The sequence below is a fragment of the Petaurus breviceps genome, unplaced genomic scaffold (genome assembly GCF_028583685.1).
Source record: "Petaurus breviceps papuanus isolate PSGF00001 unplaced genomic scaffold, PetGlider_PUasm1.0 175, whole genome shotgun sequence".
NCBI classification, from domain to species: Eukaryota; Metazoa; Chordata; class Mammalia; order Diprotodontia; family Petauridae; genus Petaurus; species Petaurus breviceps.
In genome coordinates this window covers 11,717,303-11,738,588 of record NW_027185764.1, presented here as the reverse complement: position 1 = coordinate 11,738,588, position 21,286 = coordinate 11,717,303, and the positions used below count along the sequence as shown (strand labels likewise).

The window sequence follows — 21,286 nt, the reverse complement described above, 5'->3', positions numbered from 1 at the left end:
CTTCTAATCTTGGTTGTATTACTTTTGTTTGTGCAAAACCTCTTCAATCTAATGTCATCCAAATTATGCATTTTGCATTTCATAATGTTCTCTATCTTATTTGGTCATAAATTCTTCCATTCTCCATAGATCCGACAGGTAAACTATTTATTGCTCTTCTAATTTGCTTATGGTATTGTATCAATGCAATATTCACAGTGCCTATGGTAACTATAAATATGCTGATATGGTTATTAATCATAAAATATACCAGGCTCTCTACATGGGGAATAAAGCTAGAACATTTATTCAAATACCAGAAAACTGAGTCCCAAAACCAGAAAAGTCAAAGCCATCACAGTAGTTATGAAGTTGGCACACGTAGTTAATGTAGAAAGCACCCACATTCTCAAGCCTTCAAAACAGAACAGGCTTCCTCAGGCAAAGGTCCTCTCCTCCCCACTCACGGCAACTGCTCAGCATCCAGGAAGCATGCTCCCAGCCACTCCAGCCCCCTGCAGTTCCAGTCCCTGGAATTCCTCAGCAGGAGTCCTTAGCAGAAATTCCGGCTGGCTCAGAAAAGGGGTTCCCGCCTCTGCCTCCACCTCAGCTGCTACCGCTACTGCTTCCACTGCTGGCAGCTGCTGCTGCCACCACTGCTGTCAGTCACTGTAGTAACTCTAGTTTGGCTTCCACTTCCTCTTTCCCCACTCCTTCCTGCTACATCAGCAAGTCCAATGGGGCATGGAAGATCTTTATATCCCATAACCCCTACAGGTATCACCCTTTATGTATAAATCATGTACACATTTTGAACTTGTCTTTGTATGTGGTGTGAGATGTTAATCTATACTTAGTTTCTGCCATACTATTTTTAAGTTTTCCTAGCATTTTTTTTTCAAACAATGAGTTCTTGTAGCCGGAGCTGTGGTCTACTGTTTATCAAACAGTAGATTACTATAGTCATTTCCTACTGTACCGTGTACCTAACCTATTCCACTGATCTACACTATATTTCTTAGCCACAACCAAATAGTTTTTCTGAATGCTACTTTATAATATAGTTTTAGAGTTCATATAGTTAGGCCACCTTCCTTTTCATTTTTTTTCCCATTAATTCCCTTGATATTCCTGACCTTTTATTTTTTTTAATTTAGTTATTAATTTTATAGCTCTAAAAATGATTTTTGGTAGCTTGATTGGTCTGGCAATGAATAAATTAATTTAGGTAGAAATATTGTTTCTGTTGTATTAGCTCAACCTACCCATGAGCAACTGAGATTTTTCGAAATGTTTAGATCTGCCTTTATTTGTGTAAAAAGTGGTTTGTAACTGTGTTCAGTCTTGACAAGTAGACTCCCAAATATTTTACATTGTCTACAGTTATTTTAAATAGAATTTCTCTTTCTATCTCTTGCTGATGGGCTTTGTTGATAATATATAGAAATGTTGATGATTTATGTGGGTTTGTTTTATATCTTGCAGCTTTGCTAAAGTTGTTGATTATTTCAAGTAGCTTTTTAGTTGATCCTCTAGGATTCTCTAAGTATACCATCACATCATCTGCAAGGACTGATAGTTTTGTTTCCTCATTACCTAATCTAATTCCTTCAATTTCCTTTTCTTCATTTATTTGTAAAACTAACATTTCTAGTACAATATTGAATAACAGTAGTGATAATGGGTATCCTTGTTTCACCCCTGATCTTTTTGGGAAAGTTTCTAGCATATCTCCATAACAGATAATGTTTGTTGATGATTTTAGATGATACTACTTTTCATTTTAAGGAAAAATCCATTTATTCATGTGCTCTCTAGTGTTTTTAATAGAAATGGGTGCTATATTTTGTTAAAAATGTTTCTGCATCAAGTGAGATAGTCATTAATTCTTTTAATTTTATTATTAATATGGTCAATTATGCTGATAGGTTTTTTGTTGTTTTTTGCTTTTTGAAGGGTGACTCGCCCAAGGTGTCATGACTGGTTTTTGTGTTAAGTGTCTGAGACCGGATTTAAACTCAGGTCCTCCTGACTCCAGGGCCAGTGCACTATTCATTGTGCCCCCTAGCTGCCCCTATGCTGATAGTTTTATCTAATATTGAACCAACCCTACATTTCTGATATAAATCCCATCAGGGTCATGTGATAAATTGTTATAATCTCTTTGCTAATATGTTATTTAAAATTTTTGCATCAGTATTCCATTAGGGAAATTGTTCTATAATTTTCTTTCTCTGACTCTTCTTCATTTAAGTATCAGCACCATATTTGTGTGATAAAAGGGAATTTGGTAGGACTTCTTCTTTGCCTATTTTCCCCAATTAGTTTATATGGTATTAGAATTAATTCTCCTTTAAATGTTTGGTAGAATTAAATTGTAAATCTATCTGACTCTGGAGATTTTTTTCTTCAGGAGTATATTGATGACTTGTTTAATTTCTTTTTCTGATGTACCATCATGTAAGTGTTTTGTTTCCTCTTTTTCTAATCTGGGCGATTTATTTCTTTGTAAATATTAATCAATTTCTCTTAGATTGTCAGATTTATTGGCATACTTTGGACAAAATAGCTCCTAATTATTGTTTTAGTATCTTCTTCATTAGTGATGAATTCACCCTTTTGAATTATGATGTGTATAAATTGGTATTCTTCTTTTTAAAAAATCAAATTAATGAAAGGTTCGTCTATTTTGTTTTTCCTTCATAAAACCAGCTTACTTATATCTATTAGTTCAATAGTTTTCTTTCAATTTTATTAATCTCTCCTTCTATTTTCATAATTTCTAATTTGGCATTTAATCAGAGATTTTTCATTTTTTTCCTAGTGTTTTTAGTTGCATGCCCAATTTGTCGATCTCATTTTTCTCTATTTTATTCATGTATGCATTTAAAGATATAAAATTTCACCTACAAACTGCTTTGTCTGTATCCCAAAAATTCTGGCATTTTGTTTCATTATTGATGTTTTCTTGGATGAAATTATATATTGTCTCTGATTTGTTGCTCAACATACTCATTCTTTAGGATTAGATTATTTAGTTCCCAATTAATTTTTAGTCTAACTTTCTATTACCCTTTATTATATGTAATTTTTATTACATCATAATCTGAAGAGGATACTATTAATAATTTTGCCTTTCTGCATTTAACTGTGGAGTTTTGATGTCCTAATACATGGTTAGTTTTGCATAGGTGCTGTATACCACTGAGAAAAACATTTATTTCTTTCTATTTCCATTCGCTTTTGCCCAGGCGTCTATCAATCTAACTTTTCTAAATTTCTATTCATCTCCTTCTTTCTTGTTTATTTTGTGGTTAGGTTTACCTAGTTCTGAGAGGGAGAGGTTGAGGTGCCCCACTAGTATAGTTTTGATATTTATTTCTTCCTGTAATTCACTTCACTTCTCTAAGAATTTGGATGAGACTGGAGGCAGAGGCAAAATGACAGCGCAGAAGCAGGAAAACTCTGTATGCTCCCTCCATGACCTCAAATACCTATAATAAATGACTCTACACAAACTTTAGGCCTACAGAACCCACACACTGACAGAGAGCAATAAACCTCCCATTGAAGGCAGCCTGGCAGGTGGACAGGAAGGGTCCATTGCAGCACACTGGGAGCAGAGCCCAGCCCCACATGAGACCACAGTTTTAGCCTCAGGGTGCCCCGACCAGCCACCAGCTGGAGGGACTTCGGAAGAGTGAATCACCAACACCTGTGGCAGTTTCCAGAATTATCAACCCATAAATGCCAAAGACAAAGTGAGAGGTCAGTGTGGACTTTGTGGGAACAAGGGGTCTGGGAGTGAGGTCCAGCCTCTGCCTCCTGGAGGAAGAAGTGGTTTAGATGTGGTGGCTGTGTAGCCGCTGCCATGTGGTTGCTTTAGAGCTCCTGGCCTGCAGATTGTAGGGGGACCAATATGAGGGGTAATTGCTCTTGCTTTAACCTGCATGGATCTGGGTTGCTGTCTAGGGTGGAGGTCCCAGGATACGTGAACAGGTGCCAGAGCTGGTGGAGCTTCAGAGATGGCACCCAACTAATAGCTCTGGCAGCTGCAAAAACCCCAGTGATTTGGGAAAAAGCTCCCCTCTCTGGAAGCAGAGTTCTACTGTGACAAACAGCTCAAAAGTCAAGTAATTGAGTGGCAACATGAGCAAGCAAAGGAAGAAAAGCAAGCACAGCAATCCAACTTTGAATTCCTTCTTTGGGTACAAAAAGGATCAAAGCATGGAACAGGAGGAAGAAAACGAAGTCAGAACTCATGAACCAAAAGCTTCAAAGAAAAATAGAATCTCATCACAAGACATAGAGGAGGTTAAGAAGGATTTTGAAAACCAAATAAGAGAAGTGGAGGAAAAATTGGGAAGATAAATGAGAATGATACAAGAAAATCATGAATAGAGAGTCAACAACTTGACTGAAGAAAATAACACTTTAAAAAATAGACTAACTCAAATGGCAAAAGAGTCTCAGAAAAACCAATAAGGAAAAGAATGCCTTAAAAAGCCAAATTTGTCCGATGGAAAAGGAATCTCAAAAGCTCTAAGAATTTGTATGCTATATTACTTGGTTCATATATGTTTAGTAATGATATCATTTTGTTGTCTATAGTACCTCTTAGCAAGGTGGATTTTCCTTCCTTATCTGTTTTAATTAAATCAATTTTTTGCTTTTGCTTTGTCTGAGATCAGCACTGCTACCCCTGGTTTGTTTGTTTGTTTTGTTGTTTATTACTTCAGCTGAAGCATAAAATATTCTGCTCCAGCCTTTTACCTTTTCTCTGTGTGTATCCCTCTGCTTCAAATGTGTTTCTTATAAACAACATATTGTAGGATTCTGTTTTTGCATCCACTCTGCTATCCACTTCTATTTTATGGGAAATTTCATGCCATGCACTTTCACAGTTATGATTACTAAGTCTATATTTACTTCCATCCTATTTTCTCACCACTTTATACTTTTCACTCCCCTTTCATCCTGTTCCTCCTCAGCAGTTTTTTGCTTACAATCACTGCTTCTGTTAATCTGCCCTCCCTTCTATCATTCCCCTCACCCTTTTCTTTCTCCTTTCCCCTCCTATTTCTGCCTTTCCTTCTATTAACTCCCTTTCCCTTTTCATTACCCTTTCTTTCCTACTTTTCTATAGGGTAAGATAATTTTCTTTTTTCTTTCATCTTCTTTTTTTTGAGGGGGGAAGGCAGGGCAATTGGCATTAAGTGACTTGCCCAAGGTCACACAGCTAGTAAGTGCTAACTGTCTGCGGCTGGATTTGAACTCAGGTCCTCCTGACTCCACTGCCAGCACTCTATTCTCTACACCACCTAGCTGCCCCTTTAAGATAATTTTCTATACCTAACTGATTGTGTGTTATTCCTTCTCTGAGCTGAATCTGATGAGAATAAGATTCAAACAATGCTCACTCGCTTCCTTTCCATCTTCTGTCATAGGTCTTTTGTATCTCTTCATGTGATTTAAATCTCCCTATTCTGACTCTCCCTTTTCTCTTCTCCTAGTACAATCCTTTAGCACACTCCTTTATACATTTTTTTTATTGTCATATCAAAGTCAACTTATAACCACACCCTCTGTTTAAGTATGCTTCTACTTCCCCTAATAGACAGTTCTCAAGAATTACAAGTATCATCTTACCATGTAGGGATATAAACAGTTTAACCTTATTGAATAACATTTGTCTTTCCTGATTACCTTTTTATGCTTCTCTTGAGTCTTATACTTGAAGATTAAATTTTCTCTTCAGCTCTAGTTTTGTCATCAGGAAATTTGGAAAGTCCCCTATTTCATTGAAGATCCATCTTTTCCTCTGAAAGATTATGCTCAGTTTTGCTGGATAGTTAATTCTTTTTAGTAATCGAGCTCCTTTGCCTTCTAGATTATCATATTCTAAACACTTTGATACTTTAATGTAGAAACTGCTAATTCCTATATAATCCTGACTATGGCTCCTTGATATTTGAATTGTTTCTTACTGGCTGCCTGCAGTATTTATCCTTGACCTGATAATTCTACAATTTGGCTATAATATTCCTTGGAGTTTTTATTTTGGTATTTTAGGAAGTGATCAGTAGATTATTTCAGTGACTCATTTACCCTCTGGTTCTGGGATATCAGAGAACACTTTCTTGAAAGACGCTGCCCAGGCTCTTTTTTTTTTTTATCATGGCTTTCAGGTAGTCCAATACTTCTGATATTGTCTCTCCTAGATCTATTTTCCAAGTCTGTTGTTTTTCTAGTGAGTTATTTTACATTTTCTTTTGTTTTTTCATTATTTTGATTTTGTTAGACTGATTTTGATGTTTCATATTGTCATTAGCTTCCACTTACTCAATTCTAGTTTTTAAAGAATTATTTTCTTCAGTTAGCTTTTTAAACCTCCTTTTCAGTTTAACTATTTCTGCTTCGTAAGAAATTGTTTTCTTTAGTGGATTTTTTTTTCCATTTGGCCAATTATATTTTTTAAGGAATTAGTTTCTTCAGTTAATTTTTGTCCTTTTCCAAGCCGTTGGCTCTCTCTTGCATAACTCCTGTTTCTTTGACGAATTTCTCTTCAGTCTTTCTTATTTGATTTTTAAATCCTTTTGGAGCTCTTCCAAGAAGGCTTTTTGGCTTGAGACAAGTTCACATTCCCCTTTGAGGCTTTGCATATAGTCATGTTGACATTGTTGTCCTCTTCTGAGCTTGTATTTCCATCTTCTCTGTCACTATAGTAGCTTTCTGTGATCAGGGGTCTTTTTTATTTTTTACTCATTTTCATCTATTTTGTGACTTTTAAAGTTGAGCTCTGCTCCTGGGGCACAGGAGATGCTGACCCAAGCTTCTTTTTCTGGGGGACAGGGACCTGGTCACTGGCTTTCTATACCTGGGTCTCTGGGGCTCATGGATTGCCCACTGCACTGGGGTTTCTCAGCCTAATTGTGCCTACTACACCAGGGTTCCAGGTCTGACAATTTGCCCAGTCTGCTGAGCCAGGACCAAGGGCCTTCAGTTGCCTATCTGTGTTGTGGCTAAGAGCATTCCACTGGCTTGCTTAGACATTTCCTGTGCTCCCATTTTACCCAAGTGAGATAGACCTTTCCTGAAGTCTTTCTAGGTTATCTTAATCTGGAAAATTGTTTCACTTCATCTTTTTGTGTTATTGTTTTGCTCCAGAACCCACCTAGTGGCTTGATTTAACATTGTTTCCAAGAGAAACTTAGAAGAGATCAGGCAACTTTCTGGCTTCTCTCTGTCATCTTGGCTCTGCACCTCCTTTCAACTTTAAAACCTACAATCATAAGAAAAATAAAGGATTCTCTGAGATGGAAGATGACTTAGATTCAGTATGGACTGCATTTTATTGTTAAGGGTTCCCTGGTCTAGGCTCCTATTCTTGGGACCGAGTCAGATTAAAGCATTATGTTAGAACTCTGAGTATATTGGGATTGGAGGGCACCTTGCTGACTAGTCCAACCTTTTCTATTTTCTGATGGGGAAACTGAGCCTCAGAAACTTGAATCCACACATATGATAAGGAGCAGAATTGGAATTCTAAGCCAGAAATGCCAATACTTTACTTATTTCTCCACTAACAAAATCACTACCAAATACTAAGTGCTTAGCATTTTGAATTTATTCTTACTATGCTTTATTATATATTGCGCTTCATATAAGCATTACTTCATTTTAAAGAAAATTGATGACATTTCTCTGTATAGTTATACCCTTTTGTGAAACTCCTGTTTGCGGAGATAGAACCCTTTTGGCTATCAAAAAGAATAATGGAAAACAAAACAGCTGTAGTTACCTGGAACTGATAGCCATTTTTTTTCTTTTTGCAACTTATTCATTTTGAATTCAGGGGGGCACAGTGGAATTAAATTTTTTTGAGATTACCAGTACATTTAAGAAGATATTCAACCAGAAAGATTTTTATAACCAACACCAATTACAGTGGAATACTCATCAAAGCACAGAATAAATGCTGAGGAGATTAAGCTAAGTGGAAAAATTAGCACTGCCTCTTTTGAGTAAAAGAAGTTTTATTTAATAGTGTGACCTGGAAACTCTTTGTCACTGAGCAACTTCTCCAGGCTTTCTAGGTCAGAGAAGCAAGTATAATCCCTGAAAGAAAGGAAAGATGTTGAAATTTTTATGGAATGGCTTCCTTTATCAAAGGTTCCTCTACAGTCTACCCCTTAGACACATATCTTGAATGACTCTTGTGAGGACTGGAAGAAAAGTCTTTTAAAGAATTTTGTTTATTGATTGTCAGGAGAAGACTTGCTATTTAAATTTTACAGATGCTTCACTAGCTCCCTGAAACCAGGCTAGTGAACAAGCAAACCCTTCCCAAACTACTTTTCTGTACAAATCAGAATGCCCAGGAGATGAATAGGGTTCATTTATATTAGGTTTCAGTTTAATCTCTCTTCCTGCCAGATCTTTTATCTTCCAGTAGGAGAAGACAAAGAATAAATATTCTACTGATGCTGCATAAGAACAGAGTAGGGCCCCCAAGGTGCAGAGGAGATTGATAGGCCCTGTTGTCAAATCAAACTATTCACTAGATTGAAATACTTGGATTAAGCACTCTCCAGTGATGTTTACACTAGCAGTAAACAAATGGTATTGAATCACTTTGGGAAGCAGACCAGTAGCCATTCATACCTTTAGGGATGTAAGGTGTTCTTATTAGTGTCTTACTCTTTTCTTTTCTTGATTAAGTAGCTGTAGGTGGCTGACTAAATAAACTGTCCTTTAAGTCTTAAACATTTGTAAAGTTTTTTTATATATGTATGTGTGTATATGTCTACAAATATACACATACGAATATATACATATATTTGTGTGCACACAGAAATATAATATGCTTTAGAAAACACCAGTAAGTTCAGTTATTGAACTTTAGGCCTTAAGAGTTCTAAAAAGGTAAGGCTATCAGGCTAAAAACATGAGTGAAGAATACATTTGTGTCTTCCATAGTTGATAGAGCATGTTTTCCCTTCCTATTTATCTTTAAGGGACTGCAAAGAAAGGGACATTCTTTATCCAGTGTCAATTAACAACAGGTAAATAATGAACAGGCTTTCAGGTGATAGTTTATTTGTTCCTTTAAAATCATCCATAGCAAAAGCACGGCCTAGAATATCTGTAGCACACAGTTATGAACCCTTCTATCAGTATGAACATCTTGAATTCTGATTTTTCATAGTGTGAACTGGTTCCCTCCTAAAAGACATTGTTTCCTAATGATACTTGGAATTTTCTCAGTGAGAAAGCCATCAGTGCATGTTCATACTGCCAAAATGTGTGTTCTGGTAAGTCCATTGTGTGATGATCCTTACCTTGAAGAGTGCATGGTCACCTCAATGACTTTGGCAACCAGCCTCTTTAGGAAAATATTGTAGAACATGGGCACCAGTGTGTGGTAGAAGAAACCTTGAACTAGGAATCTGGAAATCTGGGTCCAATTTATATTTTAGAGATCTTCTGGTTCAACCTTTTCCTTTGACAGATGAAGAAACTGAGTCTAGGACAAAGATGGAATTTGAATGAAGATCCTTTGACTTCAATTCCAGTGTCCTTTCCACTGTGCCATGTTGCTTTTGTGTAAGAAGTGTAAGACTGTATAGCTTCTCCCAGTTCTAATAGTTTATGACTCTATTACTATATCTACCAGTTATGATGGACTTGAACTTGACTTCCATCTTGTACTTATAACCATTTAGAGGTTTGGGTTTTTTTTCTACTTTTCATTTTTCATATTCCAAATTTGACAAATACCAATACACATAAGCATTTCCATATGCAAAAACCAGAAAAAGTATTATATATGAAACTGCAAATCTCTATGCTTGATTTTTAAAAGTATGTATTAAGTTCAATGTGATCAGCCATTCTGCTCATCTTTATTTCCCTTGTAATTTCCTTCTTTTCTCTTCTGTACCTTTAAAGGGACAGCTACATGGCAAAAAGAATAGAGCACCAGGTGTGGAGTCAGGAAGACTGATCTTCCTGAGTCCAAATTTGGCCTCAGACACTTTACTAGCTGTGTGACCCTAGGCAAGTCACTTAACTCTGGTTGCCTTACTTTTTTTCTGTAAAATGAGTTGGAGGAGGAAATGGCAAAGCACTTCAATATCTTTGCCAAGAAAACCTCAAATGGGGTCATGAAGTATTGGACACAACTAAAAAGCAATTTAAAAACATTTTGAAATGTTTCAGTGATACTCTCTTGTTTATTTCCTTCTTTCCCCTTGCCAAATACCCAGATGACATTTTTTTAAAAGCCTTACCTTGTAATAACTAAGCATAGTCAAGTAAAACAAACCCATATGTTGGTAGTGGATGAAAATATCAATCTTATTTAAGTATACTTCATTGGTTATATAGCGTTGTGGCTATTTATTTCATTGGACAGGTTCTTAAGTCTTTCAAAACTATTTTTCTTTATAAAGTTATCACCATTCTATAGACCAGTATCCTGGTTCTTCTTTACTCTGTCTGCATCAGTTCAGAGAAGCCTTTCCAGGTTTTTCTGAAACTATCCCTTTCCTCATTAAAGCTACAATAGTATTTCATTATACTCTAAATTTTTCAGTCATTCCTCAGTTGATGGGGAACTTCCTTAGTTGCCAGTTCTCTATTATAGCAAAAACTACACACATGCACACATATGTGTGTATATACACGTGCATTTATATATACACATATATACATGTGTGTATTTACATGTGTGTCCTTTTACTCTTTCACTGATCTTTTTTTTTTACCTGTTAGTGCTATCACTGGGTCAAATGCACAATTTAGTGACCTTTGTGTATGGTTCCAAATTGTTTCCCAGCATTGTGTTAGTGTGCCCATATGGCCATTTAGGAATACTCTTCCAAATACTGGAGAAATCCAAAGTATATTAGTAGTAACACTCTGAATATGATGCAATCTAGGACTTTACAGTTACATGAATAAGTATAACCACTTGATACCAGGTGATAGAAACTACTATAATAGATTTTGATCATCTTTCCTCATTGATTTTGAAATGCATACCCTCCAAAGGCAGTTCTTCTTGTAAAATGTGTACTCTGAATTCTTAATTCTGAAAGGAGAATATCAGTATACCCTCCTTTGGCGTGAGCAGAGGTTGGTGTGTTTGAGCTGATCTAAGTATATTCCAATTAAATTAATATTCTACTGAGCGTGTTAACAAGATCTCTTTGTCTAGGTGTTCTCAATCACATTGGTATTAGAAGCTGCTCTTTAACAGAATGATAGAATTTTACTGTTGGAAGGGAGCTCAGAATTCATCTCCCTTTACTTCTTTTTGGAACATGAATCCTTTTGCAACATCTTCAATAAATTATCTCAGCCTCTGCCCGAATAGCTCCAATCATTGAGAATTTATTTTCTCCCCAAACCACCCCTTTAATTTTTTGTGCTACTCTAATCATTGGGATGTTCTCTCTTAGGTAGGAACCAAAATCTGCCTCTATGCATCTGTCCTTCTGTGACCCCTGGAGTCAAGTAAAATAAGTCTACTTCTTTCCCCTTAGAGATCATTTCATCAAATTCTCTTATTTTATCGATTAGGAAAATGAGACTCAGATACTAAATGACTTATACAGTATCTCATAGGTAGTAAGTAGCAGAGCTAGTTCTTGAACCTAAACCCTATGATTCCAGATTCAATTTGTTTTCTCCTTTTTTTCCCACATGAAGTAGTTTCTAACCATATCTCATTTCATATTATCACAGCTAGTTTTTGAACTTGAATTTAAGTCTTTACTAATTATCACTATTAGTGTTTACTTTGTTATATAAAAATCCTTGTTTCAGTCTGTTAGTCTTTTCAAATCGTAATTTTGTCACCAGGTTTATTAATGATCATACCCAACTATATGCCACCCACAAATCTGATAAGCTTTCATGTTACCTCTCTCTTTATCTAAAACTCTGCTTAAAGTGTTGAAATGAAACCAGTCAATGGACAGTTTTATGGCATTCCAGTTGAGAATTCCCTTGAGAACGACATAAATCCATTATTCTTTCTAATCTAACAATCTTTGGGTGTGCATATTCAGTTCCTTTTAGGATTTTGTTAGAGACTATACTAAAATCCATGTATACTATGTCAATATTTCTTTAATATCCCTATGACAAATGAGATGAGTTACTCCGAAGTTTAATAATTTAATGCTTACTCATAGTAGTTCCCTCCTCCCACTCTAAGTTCTCACAAACCCTCTAAACATATTAGAATTAAGAATTTTTTCTAAAAATCAATATCAATATCTCTGACCTAAAGGTTGCAGAATCTCCCTTCACTTCTTTTTTTAAAAAATTAGAGCAATGATCAAATTTCTCCCATGATTCATCGTTCCTCCAACATCACTGACAAGTATTCAGTGATAGCATCTTCAGGTTCTTTCAGTAACCAGTAATGTTTGATGAAAGTGATTTGAATTCACTTAGAGGTAGGCACCTTGCCCATTATTCCTATATCTTCACCTTAGATTTCAATTCTGTTCTTTACAATTTGAAGATATTTCTTCTTTATCAAGAAATCAGAAGCCAAATGTAAATTATATAGTTTTATCCTCTCTGTTGTTATTGTCCCATTCACTCTATTAACAGACCTATACCTTCCTTAGTATTCCTGACCTCAAAATAGCTTTAAAAAGCCAATTTTGTTGTCTTTCATGATATATTCACTTGATTCATTCTAAACCTTATTTGGTTTTCCTGAATTTGGATTCCTGCTTTTACTGAACTGTAACTAATTTTATATTTATTTATAAATAGATGTATTTATTTTATATTTACTTTCTGTTTCTGTTTTTGCTTCTTTCTCTTGCAATATATAATTATATATGTAATTATATTTTATATTTACTTTCATTTTTATTTTTACTTCTTTCAAATATGTTTTAAAAGTAGGATAAACAGTGATTTAGTCTTACTGGATAGAAACTTTTCTTGAACCACTATGAACACTTAGTTTGGCTCTTGCAGGAAAAATCATCATATATGTGTTCATCATAATATATATGTACATATATATAAATGACCCTGTAATATGCCACTTAAGAAATCCTCAGTGTGGTAGTGTTGAGACAGATGACAACAGTAAATGTAATAAATGTAATTATATCTTTATAATGCTGTTAATTATGTTTGTAAGACATAATCTCAAATAATGACTAAGGGTATTAATATGTATGCTTCCAGGTCAAGTGTATGCTAGGATAAAGTCACTTATTACTCCTGATTCACCTAAGATTAAAACATTTGATGAACTTGTAGAATTACTGAAAGCATACATTTCCTGGATTTTAAAATATGTTGCAGTTATTGGCATCTAGCACATTTCTCTCTGTTGCTCTATGGGTCATCTGCATCTTTGACTCTTTACCACCATTCAACATCACTGGAAGAATATGGGTTTTAAAAATTGTGTGTAAGAGTACTCCTGGGGATTGTTAAAGTACTACTCTTCCCCAAAGAATCCCATACTGCTTTCTTCTTCCTGTTCATTTCCAGGGCTAGCACACTATTCATCTTTAGTGTCTGCCCTAGGTTTATGTACTGATTTACTGATTCAATGAACTGGCTATTCAATTAAGTGTTCTTGTCTGGACAATAGGCATTTCTATCCATTTGTTTTTCTCAAATAGATTGTTAGGCTGATCTCTTTTGTGTAGTCATTTTTCTCATGGAGGAGACCATGTAATGTTCTGGGGCTTCATAAAATCAGCACTATGTTGTCACCAGAGAAGAGCATCTGGAGGACTTAGCATCTGTAGGAAAAGGACTCATTCATTTGGACCCTATTCAAGATCACAGAGTGGTGAACACTTTTGGGAACTGTATGTCTTGATGCTCACCTTGTTAATAAGTAGAAGATTATTAAGCAAAGTTATCTCCTTGGTTGCATTTGTCAGATGGCATGAAAGATTCTTTGTTGGAGGGGAGCCTCTAAGGCCGAATTTTGTTCTACTGAATGAAATGTTTTTGGTAGTCAATATACAATAAACTCAGTAGGATTTTGTATTCAAACATTTCTCATTTTACCGTGGGACTGTCATAAATATGTAGTCTTCTGTAGAAAATAATCTACAAAGCTGTACTCCAATAAGTAAAGAATTATTAATAAATATGAAAAAAGAAAATAACCTACAAAAGATTATGTGTTACCAAAGCATTGTTGGTGGAGTTGTGAACTGATCCAACCACTCTGGAGAGCAATTTGGAACTATGCCTAAAGGACTTTAAACTGTGTAAACCCTTTGATTCAGTGATACCACTACTAGATCTGTATTCCAAAGATATTTTTTCAAAAAGGGAAAGGGCCTATTTGTACAAAAATATTTTTAGCACTCTTTTTGTGGTGATAAAGAATTATAAATTAACAAGATGCTCATCAATTGGGGAATGGTTGAACACGTGATTGTAATGGAATATTATTTTGGTATAAGAAGTAATGAGCAGGCTGATTTCAGAAAATCCTAAAAAGACTTATGCAAACTGGTGCAAAATAAAAATGATTAGAACCAGGAGAACATTGTATACAGTAACAGCAATATTGCCTGACAGCAAACTCTGAATGACTTAGCTGTTCTCTGCAAAACAACAATCCAAGACAATTCCAAAGGACTCATGATGAAAAATGCTATCCCCCTCCAGAGAAAGAACTGGTAGAGTCTGAATGCATATAGAAACATTATTTTTTCTCTTTCATGTTTTTTCCCACCTTTGAGTCTATCTTCTTCAACAACATGACTGATATGGAAATACATTTTGCATGATTTCACATGTATAAACTATATCAAACTTCTTACTATCTCAGGGAAGAGGGGAATGAGAAAGAAAATTTGGAACTCAAAAAATGTTAATGAATGTTAAAAGTTGTCTTTACATATAATTTGGGGACAATGAAATATTATTTAAGATAAATATCCTTACAGAAAAAAATTAACGTATTCCAATATTTTCATCAGAGATGCCATCAAGATATGTGTAGATCATTGCATCGATCATTCTCATAGAGATTTGGTTAAGTTAAGAAAGTAGATGTATGATTTAGTAGGTATTGAAATTTCTTTTCTTTTTTTTTTTTTTGCTTTTTGAAGGGCAGTTGGGGTTAACTTTATGTTCACAAGTTATGACTTGCCCAAGGTCACTTTAAATTTTCTTAATCACCATTTGAAGGGAGTAATTGCACCTGTTACCACTTCTTTTGAAATCTTCCTCTTTCTTTGGCATCTTGTAATGTTTCACCGCTTTCACTCCAATACCTACTTGATCTGGTGCCACTCTTCCCAGGTGGTCAGGAGTAATAGATGGCAATTGAGAATTGTGCTTGTGTATACAAAAAAAAAGTCACAAAAAGAAAAACTGGGGGAAGGCATCTAGTAAATTATCTATTTTGGTTTGATAAGCTCTTTTGGAAAATAGGGACAAGAATCTCACAGGATGAGAAGGAATGGATAGTTTATCATTTATACCAATGGAGGGAATAGATATATATATATATAGAGAAATAGATAAATTCCTGGATCCATTTAAGGTAACTTTTTGCTCTGTAGACTATCAGTAGTTCAGAACTTTTTCCCTTTGTGAAAACTAGAAAATAGTTTGATTTATGACAAATTCTATAGCACAATTATTTTAAGCACAGGTAAACCCAAGTTTCCAGGTAGATTGATAATGGCTAGGAATAAAGTCATAATGCCTGTGGCTGCCCAGTGTTGACTGGATCCCTTACTTGTAGCCCTAATGGTTGCTGTTTTCCATGTTAGTACATGGGACAAATAGGCTATCACATGATAATCAGATGACTAGCACAAAATTATTTGGTAGCATATCGTTTTGAGAACACAAGAGGAATAATGCTATTTAAAAATCAAAGAAAATAAAAACTAACATCACACCCAGTGCTCCACCCCTTCCAATGGCATCCATAACAGTCTTCATCAGTTTAAAACTGGATTACCCATAAAACCTTGAAAACAAAAGGCCAAATAGCATTGTAAAGTCTAACCAGTTCAGAAGATTCTAGCTCCAAAAACCATTTTGGGAATCAATTTACTTAGAATAATTAAAAAGATAACAACCTTTGTAGCTCAATTGGCATTATGCCTCAGAGTAACTTAAATTCTTGTCAAAGAATCGAGCTAGCAAACACTGAATTAGTGATTTATATCTCTGTGTGAAGTTTAACAGAGTTTTGCATTTAAAATGTCTCATTTTAATTTTTGAACAGTGTGTGGCTCCATTTAGTTGACCTGTATGGGGCAGAAATGCATTTCTGATGAGCTCATAGGAATAGACATGTTGTGAAAACCCTTAGTTAGGTCTTTAGGTTATTTTGAGAAGCGGGTGCAATTTTGAGTGTGGTTCATGAACACAGCTGGGATTGTCTAAAAACTGAGGAAGTTTCTCATACAATAGCCACAGTGCTATAATGAAAATCCAATGTCCCCTCCCTGTGACCATTGCACAGGCAAAGGGACTATTTTATACTACCTCAGAAAGATGGAAAAGCAGATTTAGGAGCCACTCTCTATGTTTTTCCCCTTTTCTCTTCACCAATAATTTTTTTAAATGAATGTCAAGCATCAAAGAATATCTGAATGGGAACTGACAGTGGGAGCTTGAAGTTTTGCCAGGTCCTGTTCATTCTAAGAAATGATTAGACTGAAAAGTATGCTTAAACTCTGCAGAAAACACACAGAGATGGAGAATCCCCAGCAGAACCTTCTGAAGTCTTGCAATGAAGAGATGATTTGGCTGACAGAGTCACTCTTCCGCACCTGCTTGAAAGCTGGATGGAAAGATATTCCAAACTATCTATGAAATTCATTACATCTCTTCAGCCAAAGCCACTCATGGGTGTGGTGCTATAATGGACTGCCAAACAGATGGGTTGTGAAATACACAGCCCATCTGTCTTTATCATGCTCATTTCCTCTTTTATTAAAATGTTAATGAATATAGTTTTTATTTATTATGCAGTGACATGTGCAGCATCCCTTTCTAGGAGACAAATAAGCAATCTGCCTAACCATGTGAGTTAAGAGGAAACTTTTTCTAGTTACATATTGGGGGGAAAAAAAAGAAGTGCAAACTCTCACACCTGAATTAAAATTACTTTTGTGTTACTGAAAGGTCTCTGGCTTATTAGTCAATCGTTGACTTACATGGTCTTTGTGGGGTTTTTTTTGTTATTGTTGTTTTTTTGTTTGATCATTCCACTAGATTCACCATGGAAGGTACATTTATCTAATGTTGATCCAGAGATGACAAGTGTCTCTGTCAGTGGCCTCACTCCAGCTCGTACCTACCAGTTCAGAGTATGTGCTGTCAATCAGGTGGGCAAGGGCCAACACAGTGCTGAAACAAGCAGGTATAGTAAAAGTTAATCTTAACAATTCAGAGCTGGTGGAGCTGAATTTTAAAATGTGCTTAAAGAAATCCTACCTTTAGATTTAGAAAGGGAATGAAAATAATGGAGACAATCCCCAACAACATTTTCTAAAAAACAAAATTGTGTAAAATAAGTGGGGGACAGGGGAGGGCAAGAATATAAGAATACAAATGGAAAATACATATGTATTTTAGACTTGCTTTAAATTTAACAGAAATAGCAAAAATGCCACCATGCTACATCTATGAAGGAGATATTCTGGTTTTCCAATTCAGTGCTCTGATTGTGTATGAATAAACTATTTGATACAGAAACCTAGTGACAACATAAAATTAAGAGCCTATTGGCTTTTAATGTCCTTTAGCTATATTGTCAGCATGATGCAGAAAGAAAGCCAACATCTTCATAAAGTCAACCATATTCAAGGTTTTGCATGGAAGGCTTAGTGATTTCCACTGTTTAAGTTATAGTGGTTAGCTGCGAAGTGGCCTTCGCACTCCCCCAGCCACTAGAAGGCCACTTTGGAAGTTCATTCAGATGAGACTTAAGAAAGATGGTTTCATCAAATTTCAAATGTACTCCCTAAAATCAGAGCTTTCAATGTGCTTGAATTGCAGAATAGTTGATAGTTAAATGCTTTTTTTTCAAAATGTGGGAGTTTGCTATGAAAAATATTGAAAGAGCTAAAGAAAACAATTTAGGAGTCACAGATTCTAGCCCTGTACTCTGGCTCATTCAGGCTTGTAATCTTTTTAAAGGGCTGAGGGAGCCTGGGTGATTCAGACAAAATAAGGTTGCTTCAGTCATCTTCCTTGTGCTTGCTTAACTGATTTTCGATTATGTGGATTTGTTGTAACTATGTCATGCATGTAGTCTCCGTTTGATCAGCATTGTGTTTTTCCCTTTCTTGTCACCTTTGAAAAGTCAGCACTGTTCAGGAAAATATATAATGAAAATGTGGATGCTTTGTTTGGTTCCTGACAACTCTTTTCTATCACCTCTTCTTTTGTTTTCAGACTGATGTTACCTGAAGAACCTCCCAGTGCCCCACCTAAAAATATAGTAGCCAGTGGGCGCACCAATCAATCCATCATGGTCCAATGGCAGCCACCCCCTGAAACTGAACATAATGGTGTTCTCCATGGCTACATCCTCAGGTAAATCGCTTGTAATTGGACATTTGGGGAGAGGGGTGTGTAGACCAGTGATTTCATTAATGTGGAGAACTTCTAATATATAAACTCTCCCTACCAATGCAGAATGGTGACTGACTCCTCAGTAACTTGTCGTTTTAGTGATGTGAACTGTCCTTCACACAGCCAGTATGTATAAGAAGCAGGATCTGAAGCTAGCCTTCTATACTGCCTCTCCTGATTGCATATATTATAATATTAAGATAAAAGAATCATCAATTCCAGAATGTTACTTATGCTTTGCAGTACTCGAAGAGAACTCTACCAGAATTTGGCTGTGTTTCAGGGAGGAAATCACCTTTTGTTGCCAAAGCTATTGCAAAATTTAAAATTACTTTGAAGGTGATAATTGCACTGTTTTGTTGACACACAAAGGAAGAAGCTTGAAGAATATTAAAGGAAAAAAATGAGATCTATTCTTATTGATAGTACAGTTCCATATTTTGTAAAACTTTATATTGGCCTTACTAGAGTATAAACCCTATGAGGGAAAAGATGACATTGAATCTTAATCCCATACTTCCAAGTACCTAATACAATTCTACACATTCTTTAGATACTTATTCATTAAACTTAGGTGACTCTGGAGGAGAAAGTGAGACTAGTGACCTTGCACAGCCCTCCCTCACTCAAATCAAAGTCGACTGCAAGTCATGTCATCTTTTCCCTGATGCCATGGCCCTCTTCGAGAATGAAGGACAAATGCAAAGGAAATGGACAAAATTAATTTACTAGTGTGAATACATACTTAATGCACTCTAACTCGCTTCTATTACTATTACTGCCATCTATGTAAAACAGCAATTTTGAAAAAAAAACTTGAATCATCTTTATCTTATTAATGTTAATATACTAACACGTATTTCTTTGTGAGACTTCTGGATTTCCTTTAAATTATAAGATAGATCTCGAATCGGTCTGAGAGGGTTTAGCAGACTTACCTAGAGATATAGAAATGGACAAATGACCACTTTGAAGCCTTTGATTTCTGTGATTTTCTGTTCTTACCCACTAAAAACAAGGCAGATGAGAAGGTCCAGAGGCTATGGGGAAAGAGGCTGACATGAGAAAACTTTCCACTGTGCCAATGATGGGGGCATTTGGTATCTAGATCTGCATCAAAATTAACTTGGATAGTTTCTATTGCTTTCAGTCCCATATCTTTCTGACCCTCTAGGAGAAAGCCCTGGGACCTCTCTACTAGTTTGACAAAGTTTTCTTAGTATTCTGTTTTTTCTTTGCTGCAATTTAAACCTATTACTTCTTGTTCTGTGTTCATTGACTAATGAAAATAATTGGCCCCTGTCTTCTTTATACTAGCCCTTCACCTATTTGTCATGTCCAGCTGCCTTGGTCTGTTTTAATAGATGGGGGAAAGCTTCCTTAGGCTGAAGTTGTCAACTATGGAATAAAAATAAAGCCATCACAGAGCTAGACTGCAGGCATGTAGTTCAATAATAAAATTTCTGTGATGTTGCTTGGCTATGTCAGAGATTGCACATTTCTGTATTTTGGTGGGATTACTGTCGTTAAAAGGCTTTTCCATAATGGTGTCAGCAGAGTTGAGTGCTGGAGTGCAGTGTGTCTGTGTTATTGGTGGCTTTATTCCAGAAAGCCCTGAAGTAAGTATGCCCTATACAAGGCAGAGGCATGTCAAAGTTTATGGTAATAAAAAAATCCATGCATAAATGAATCTCCTTGGAAGCATTCCTGAATAATCCCACTATCATTTGTATGTTTGCAAGCATGTAATACCTACAGGATAGCAGCAGGAGGGAAGAATAAAACAAAAATAAATAGTTTGCCTTTGTTACTCTGGCTATAGTAAGTAGCTAGGCTTGTGTGCAGTTATAAAATATTTATAATAATGGCGAGAGTGTGTCTTTGAGAGAAGCAATTGGGGTTATGTCCTTTAAAAAAAAATTCTTCTATTTACTTCCTTGTAAAAGATCGCCATATGCCAGTTGCAAAGGTCTCCTGGGCAACATATCCCACCAGCAAGAATGTAATCATCCTGCCACTTCCAATATTAATTGTGACCTTTTCAGTCATCCTGTTAATTTTGCACAAACACCCTGAGCAACTGGACAGTATGTGCCCATCAACTGGGCCAGGGAGGAAATCAAGTCATTTACAAAGATTTTGATTTTGCACTTTGATGATATGCAATAAGCAATTATAGAAAGTGAACTTAGAGGAAGAAGGACATGTGCGGTTCACCTTAAAACTCAAAGGATTTAGTTATATTTTTTCAATCCTCTCTAGCAGCAAGAGTAGAATGCTAGAAAGAGTCAACTGAACATTGAGTTGGGGAGGGCTACTTGGGCAAGTCAAATGAGCCTGTTCTAAGTGTACCTCCTTATCATATAAGTGCTAATGAATTTTAAACAGCTTTGAATATGAGCCAGTATATTACTTTTCCTTTATTTTCTTTTCAAAAGCTAACTTTGTCATAAAGTCAATTCCTTTTTCTTCTCCTAGAAAGGTTACTCTTTTAAAAAATTATTTCTTTTTTTCAATAAAATTTTATTTTTTCCATGAGCATATTGTAAAAATCTCTTTTATTTCTTTCCTACAGCTCCCATTTTTTTTGTAATAAAGCTGTGAAATCACAGATCCTTCACATATTTATATTTATAAAGCATTTAGGTGGTAAATTATCCAGATCTTTTTTTGTCCTTCCACCATATGA

At 35.7% G+C, this 21,286-nt stretch overlaps 1 protein-coding gene across 1 annotated transcript in view; it reads left to right on the top strand.

Moving 5' to 3' along the window:
• SDK1 (sidekick cell adhesion molecule 1) overlaps nt 1–21,286 on the top strand; it is a 1,154,843-nt gene that overhangs the window by 843,516 nt on the left and 290,041 nt on the right. Inside the window, exons 18-19 of the mRNA XM_069084769.1 lie at nt 17,233–17,380; nt 18,418–18,558. Coding sequence (XP_068940870.1) covers nt 17,233–17,380; nt 18,418–18,558 — 289 coding nt within the window. The remainder of the gene's footprint in view (nt 1–17,232; nt 17,381–18,417; nt 18,559–21,286) is intronic.